Genomic DNA, 7,965 nt, shown 5'->3' on the forward strand with positions numbered 1-7,965 from the left:
GAACGATAGTCGTGCTTGCTTGCCAAGCACACAACCTTCACATACTTGGCATGTGGTTTCAATCTGGGGTAGACCACGAACCATTCCTCCACTTGACAACAATTTTAGGCCATTGAAATGAAGATGGCCAAACCAAAGATGCCATTTCCATGACTCATCTTCCATTACACCGATGTTGCAACTCCCAATCTTTGTGTTCAACTTCAACGGGAACATTTGGTTCTTTGACATTTGAACACGTGTAATAAGTTTTCTCCTTGCATACCTGAGAGTGAGAAACATATCCTCCATATGTATAATATACCCTTTCTGGAGCAGTTGACCAATGCTCAAAATGTTGTTCTTCATACCTGCTATGTAGTAGGTATCAGAGATGTATTATTCTTTACCATCCTTTTGGATGATCTTGATCTTCCCTTTGCCTTCAACTGGCAGCTTTGAGGAGTCACCAAGACTCACAGATCCATATGCCTCATTTTTTAGTTTGGCAAAAAACTTTTTCTTTCCACACATATGGTTGCTTGCACTAGAGTCCAAATACCAAACATCTTGTTGGCTATTGGAATCATGGTGTGCTAGTAAGACTGTAAATTCCTCACCAGCATTTCCACTTGATTCTGCCATGTTGACATGCTCACCATTTTTATATGAACATTCATTGGCATAATGTCCATATTGCTTGCAACTGTGACACTGGATATGCGCCTTTCCTCGAGTAGATCTCCACTCATGAGACTGACCTTGATTTTGTACATAGCCTCGACCTCTTCCTTGGGCTCGTCCTCGGCTATGGTTGGATGAACTCCCACGATGTGAGTTCCACTGCCCACAACCTCCATTTGGTTTGTCAATATTCAACTTTGACTCCAAAGCTTGCTCTAGCGTTGTGGGGCTTGCATTCTTCTGAATGCGTTGCTCGTGAACTAGGAGGGATCCTAGTAGCTCCTCTGCGCTCATCGCCTCCAAATCCTTGGATTCCTCAATGGCAGTCACCACATGCTCAAACTTAGATGTGAATGACCGGAGTATCTTCTCCACAACTCGTACTTCATCGAGACTCTCGCCATTTCTCCTCATCTGATTTACTATCACAATGAGCCTTGAGTGATAGTCGGACATGCTCTCCCCTTCATTCATGTGAGCAGTTTTAAAATCTGCTCGAAGTGACTGTAACCTCACTTTCTTGACTCGATCTACTCTTTTGTAGATTGTACTGAGTGTGTCTCATACTTGCTTGCTCGTTGTTGCTTCTGCAACCTTCTCGAACGTTGAATCTTCCAGACCCTGGTATAGAAGATACAATGCCTTTTGGTCCTTCTTTCGTAAGTCCTTGAGAGTGTTCCTTTGTTCTGCAGTATATGCGGCTTCTTGCTTGGCAGTGGGTACAACATACCCACTACTGACTATTTCCCATAGCTCCTATGATCCAAACAATGCTTTGAATTGGATGCACCATCTTTCGTATTTCTTTCTTCAATGTGGGAACCTGGAGTTGCACTAAGTTGGACGCCATAACTGCAGCACTTGCCAGAATGGTATTCTGGCTCTGATACCAATTGTTGGTATTCACAAGAGTTTACTAACTCAATACCAAAATATGTGGGTGATAAGTTTACAAACTCTATCACACCTCTCACTTTTCACTCTCAATAAAATTGGACAAAGAAATAGAAAAAGGAGGGAAGCTACAAGCTTCGGCAAACAATGCACTTTGATATATTTAAAAGAGTTTGCAAACACACTTCTAAAATGGAATGACAAATCAGAGACATTTTCTAAAGCCTTACGAGAGGCTTATTTATACAAGCAGAAAATTAAGGACCACTCAAGTGCTTTTAATAAAATAAACACAACAGCACACACAAACGGATCATATGAACATTGGACAGTCTAGCACACATATGCAGCTATCTTTCCAGCTTGCAATCAACACACTTTCGGTTAACAGATGGAGGGAGCAATGATGTTTGTAGTTGCTGGAAACAACCTTGAAAGAATAGCTAGCATCACATGGACAGACAGCTAGACATCACATGGCTTTTTTATTTGAATTTCCAACACTTTCCATAGGAATTTCACCTCTCCTATCATTGCCGACCCACTAGGTTCATCTCCATTTACCTCTACACAAGAACATGCCAGATTGTAGGCACTTCACATTGTAAATCCTCCATTCTTCTCCACATTCCAAATTATGATGCCATTCGTTTGAAATAAACTTAAAGGAATACTCTTGATTAAATTGGCCTCTTCCTCACAAAATAAGCTATTCACTATTTCCATATTCCAAGCAAGACTGCCCTCCACTAAAACCAAAGCACTTACTTTTGTATCATGATCCACCTTCCATAGCATAGGGCTTAAAACTTAGAAATTTTTTTCCAGGGCGACCAATTATCACCTCATATGTTAATTCAGTTCTTCACACAAATTCCTTGGTAATAAGAACATTTGCATAGTATAAAGTGGCACAGTTTGGACAACAACCTTGATCAATATTTCCTTTCCCACACTACTTAAAAGACTCTCTCTCCAACCATGAAGCTTTTTCCAAAGTCGATCTTTAATATAAGAAAAAGTCTCTTTCTTTGCCTTCCCTAAAACTACCGAAAGACCAAGGTAGTGATTGTGGTGCTTCACCGTAGCCATGCCTAGGCAATCTGCTAGTAATTGTTCATCATAATCAGTGAGATTTCCACTAAACACCACTCAACTTTTCATATGGTTAATAGCTTGCCTAGACGCATCTTCATGTGTTTTTAATAGAAGTTTCACCTGGAGACACTCTTCAATTGTGCTTCGAGCAAAGATAAAGTTGTCATCTGAAAAGCGTAAATGGTTTACACTTTATGCCTATTTACAAACTTTAACCCCTATTATTCGTCCCCGTCTCTCCCAGGCATCAAACAACGCTGATGACCCCTTCGCACATAACATAAACAGAAAAGGTGAGAGGGGATCCACTTGCGGATTCCCCGTTTTTGGATGAACATATCCCATGGGTTCCCCATTCAATTTAAAGGAGTAAGACATAGTCATGATACACATCATAATCAAAGTAATCCATGCCTCAGCAAAACCCATTTTCCTCATTATTTGCTCGAGAAAGCTCCATTCAATTCTATTGTAAGCTTTGCTAATATCCAGTTTCAACGTCATAATTATGTCACAACCACTGGATTTCTTCGCATGTAATGAGCTAATTCCTTGGCTACCATACTATTGTCCAAAATTAGTCTTCTAGGAACAAAGGCACTTTGTGAAGGCGAAATAATTTTCGGCATTACCCATTTGAGCCTGCTTGTTAGCACTTTAGAGCACACTTTATAAATAACATTGCACAAGCTAATCGGTCAGAGTTGTGTCATCAACGTTGGGTCTTTATTCTTCAGAATTAAAGTTACAAGAGTGAAATTTAATTTCCGCAACATAAATCCGGAAGAAAGTAACGATCGTACCCCATTACAAATGTCTTGTCCAACGATCTTCTAATGTTTTTTATGGAAACTTGGGGACATCCCATCCAGTCCCTGAGCCTTCATAGGATGCATTTGAAATATTGCAAACTTAATTTCCTCATTCGAAAATGGAAGAAGAAGCTCCGCATTCATGTTCTCTGTCACCCGTGGAACAATATTTTCCAAGACTGCCTCACACTCCGTCGGTCCTTTTGAGTCAAAGAGGTGTGAAAATAATTGATGATGATATCCTTCATGCCTTCTTTATCTATTAAGGAAAATATATCTATTACTTAGTCAATATTGTAAATTGATATTGTAGTTATTTTCTTTCCTATTTAGTTCCTGATCAAGCCTTGCTTGTAGGCAATAGTTTAGGATCCCATTGACTGAATCATTGTATAAAAGCTGTAAACCTAGTTGTTGAATATACATCGAATATCACAATCCCATTCTGTGATTTTATGATGGTACCAGAGTGATTGATATCTGGGAAAATAATAAGCAAACGCACAAACACCAAAACAACCCTAGCAAAACATAGCCATGGGTGATAACACAGACACGAAGTCAACTTCCTCGAGCATGACTTCATATCTAAAGTGGGAGAATCCTAATCATCCACTTTATCTCCACCATTCAGATCAACCTGGAGCAGTATTTGTGCCGTAGCCATTGGTGGAAAATAATTACAGTACATGGATTCAATCCATAACCATGGCCTTAACGGTCAAGAACAAATTAGGGCTTGTTGATGGGACTGTCAAGACGCCGAGTGAAGATGAACATGCAGAATTGCAGCAATGGAATCATTGCAATAATTTGGTTAAGACGTGGCTCTTAGGATCCATGTCAAAGGACATCTCAAGTAGCATCATCAACTGCAAGGATGCAGGGCAGATATGGCTTGATTTACAAGAACGGTTTTCTCATGCAAATATCGTTCAATTATTTCATGTAGAAAACGAGATCCATGATTGTGTGCAAGGTAGACGGTGAGTTCATACTTTACCAAACTAAAAAGCTTGTGGGACGAACGTGACGTGCTGTGCTCTATCCCTATATGTAGCTACGATACGAAGAAGGAAATCATCTCTTATGTTGAGACCCAAAAAACAATGAAATTTCTCATTGGTTTAAATGATTCTTTTTCCACTGTCCGTAGTAATACCCTTCTTCTTGAGCCTTTACCCATAGTGAACAAAGCTTATTATCTTGTTCTTCGCCATGAGAAGCAGGCGGAAGTCTCAAGTGGAAAGCATACTTCTCAATCTGAAGCGGCAGCTTTTGCTGTGAAGAATGATGGCCATGAACTTGAACTCGAGGATGGTGGTCTTTGTTGTGGCAAATGTAAAAAGACAAACCACAACACCAAAAATTGCCATGCCCATCTCAAATGCATCTTTTGTGGGTGGAAGGGTCATACCTTCGACTATTGCCGCAAACGCAAAGCGGCTGTTGAAACGGAACAAAGCCGCTCATCCACTTCCAAGGTCAATCAAGTTGCCGTGCATGACAAGAGAGACGGGATGCCAAATTTTCCATTTTCCCAGGAAGATTGTAAGTAGATCCTTGCCATGTTAAACAAAAATCATTCCTCATTTGCAAATCACGTGGGTAATTCTTCGAATAATGAAGAACTTTCAGGTAAAGCATTTTCCTTCATGCATAATGGCATTAAAAATGTTTGGATCTTGGATAGTGGTGCAACAGACCACGTTGTTTGCAGCCCCCATTATCCCACGTCGTCGAGGCCAGTTACAAATCACACGGTTGAACTACCCAATGGTTTTCTTGCCACGGTCACTCACATTGGCCAAGTGGTCTTCTCTTCCAACCTTGTGCTTGATAATGTTTTGTGTGTCCCATTCTTTACCTTAAATCTGATATCCATTAGCAAACTCGCCTATGATTCCCTTTATATTACCATCTTCCTAAAACAGTTTTGTGTCATACAGAACCTACGCTCGGGGAAGATGATTGAGACGGGAATTGAATGGGGGGGCCTCTACAAATCTCGATCCAACAAAGAAAGGAACATGCAACACCATTAGCATAACCAACCATCATCTTTGGCACCAACGTCTTGGACATCCATCCAAAACTGTTTCCATGTCATTTCCTTTTTTCAAACAAAATTTTTGTGATTCAAATAAGTGTGTCATTTGCCCTTTAGCCAAGCAAACAAGAGCACCGTTTTCATTGAGTTCCATATCCACTAAATCATGTTTTGAATTGATACATGTTGATATCTGGGGGGGATATCACGTTCCTTCTCTTTCTGGTGCAAAATACTTTCTCACTATCGTTGATGATTACACTAGGAGCACCTGGATTTACTTAATGAAATATAAATCTGACACACAACAGCTTCTTGTGCAATTTGTTCATTTGGTCGAAACCCAATTTAATACTAAAGTCAAAATCATTCGCAGTGATAATGGTCCCGAGTTTAAGCTTGATAGTTTTTATGTCACGAAAGGTATTGTTCATCAAACCAACTGCATTCACACACCACAGCAAAATGGTGTTGCTGAACGTAAGCATTGACATTTATTAAATGTTGCCTGAGCTTTACTCTTTCAAGCCAACATGACAAAACGGTTTTGGGGGGGCACCATACTCACTTCAGCCTATCTCATCAATTGCACACCCACACCTCTTCTCCAAGGGAAGACACCTTATGAAATGTTGTTTCAAAAAGCACCCAGTTACTCACACTTACGAGTTTTTGGTTATTTGTGTTTTGCTTCCACTCACGCATATAAACCTTCCAAATTTGATCCTCGTGCCCGTTGTTGTGTTCTTCTTGGGTATTCATATGGCCAAAAGGGTTATCGACCTTTCGACCTACATCTTAACAAAGTTTTTGTCTCACAGGACGTGCTCTTTTTTTAAGACCACTTCCCTTATCACTCTGACACTTCCGCTACTCACCCACAGTCTACCACCCCAACCCCTTCCCTATCCCAACTTGATGTGGATTCTTCTCCTGGCCCGCGACCACTTCTACCTCCCATCTCCATTGAACTTCCGACCTCCGTTCCTACTTTCTCACCATCTGAGCCTTCATCCTTCAACACACCACATTCTTCTTCTCCACCTTCCACACCGCCACCTACACCATCTTCAGACACCGCAATCATCACCCTACCCTATCCTTCCCCAACCCACAATGTCCCACCAACTCCACCCCGATGTAGCACCCACCCTACCAAACCCTCTACCTTTTTGCAGGACTTTCATGTCGAGGTTGCTCTCCCATCCAGGCCTGCTCCCACATCTTCTACGAACGTGGCCCTCTCCTCGTCAGGTACTTCTTATCCTCTCTCTACTTATTTGTCTTACGACCGACTCTCTTCTCACCATAAAACCTATACCACTAACCTTTCCCTCCTCAGAGAACCTACCAGTTTTTCACAGGCTATCCGTGATCCACACTAGCGTGATGTCATGCAACATGAACTTGCTGCTCTTCAAGCCAATCATACCTGGACACTCGTGACTTTGTCGTTGCACAAATGTCCCATTGGTTGTAAATGGGTTTACAAGATCAAACTCAAACATAATGGCACCATTGACCGGTACAAAGCCTGCCTCGTTACCAAAGGTTACAGTCAAATTGAAGGTGTTGATTATCGAGAAACCTTTGCTTCTGTCGCCAAGTTAACCACAGTTCGTGTACTCCTCAGTATCGCCGCTGTGCAAGGTTGGCATCTTCATCAGCTGGATGTGAACAATGCTTTCTTAAATGGTGAACTCGACGAGGACGTCTACATGACCTTGACTCTTGGTTTTGGACGAAAGGGGGAGACTCGAGTCTGCAAGTTGAATAAATCCCTCTACGGTTTAAAGCAAGCTTCGAGGCAATGGTTCATTAAGTTGTCCAATGCTCTCAAGGCTGCTGGATTTCATCAATCATGGTCTGACTATTCACTATTCGTCCGAAGTCGTCATGGTAACTTCATTGCTTTACTAGTCTATGTTGATGATGTGATATTAGCAGGGAATAATCTGCATGAAATTGAAGAAACCAAGCAGTTCCTCTCTCAGCATTTGAAACTGAAAGACTTGGGGCAACTCAAATATTTCTTAGGAATAGAAGTTGCACGATCAAAGCATGGCATTACTCTATGTCAACGAAAATATGCCCTAGAAATATTGGATGATGCTGGGTTTCTAGGCGTTAAGCCCTCTCGATTCCCTGTGGATCAAAATTTGTCGCTCACACAAATGGAAGGAAATGAGCTGAATGATCCTCCATCGTATAGACGACTTGTGGGCAAGTTAATATACTTGACCATAGCAAGGCCTGACTTGGCTTATGTTGTTCACATGCTAAGTCAGTTCATGGAGAAACCTCGGCAACCACATCTTGATGCTGCACACAAGGTCCTCAAGTACATTAAACAAGCACCTGGACAAGGAATATTTCTTCCTTCCACAGGCTCATTGCAATTACAAGCATTTTGTGATGCTGGTTGGGCTAGATGTCGAGATACTAGAA

At 41.4% G+C, this 7,965-nt stretch overlaps 1 protein-coding gene across 1 annotated transcript; it reads left to right on the plus strand.

Annotated features, from left to right (window-relative positions):
* The first annotated feature begins 4,175 nt into the window (after positions 1-4,175).
* Positions 4,176-5,026, plus strand: LOC139190954 (uncharacterized). The gene is made up of 2 exons (XM_070811447.1): positions 4,176-4,453; positions 4,624-5,026. The coding sequence occupies exons 1-2, from the start codon at positions 4,176-4,178 to the stop codon at positions 5,024-5,026; spliced, it is 681 nt and encodes a 226-aa protein (XP_070667548.1).
* Positions 5,027-7,965: the final 2,939 nt, after the last annotated feature.

This window comes from Malus domestica, chromosome 13, assembly GCF_042453785.1.
Source record: "Malus domestica chromosome 13, GDT2T_hap1".
Lineage (NCBI taxonomy): Eukaryota > Viridiplantae > Streptophyta > Magnoliopsida > Rosales > Rosaceae > Malus > Malus domestica.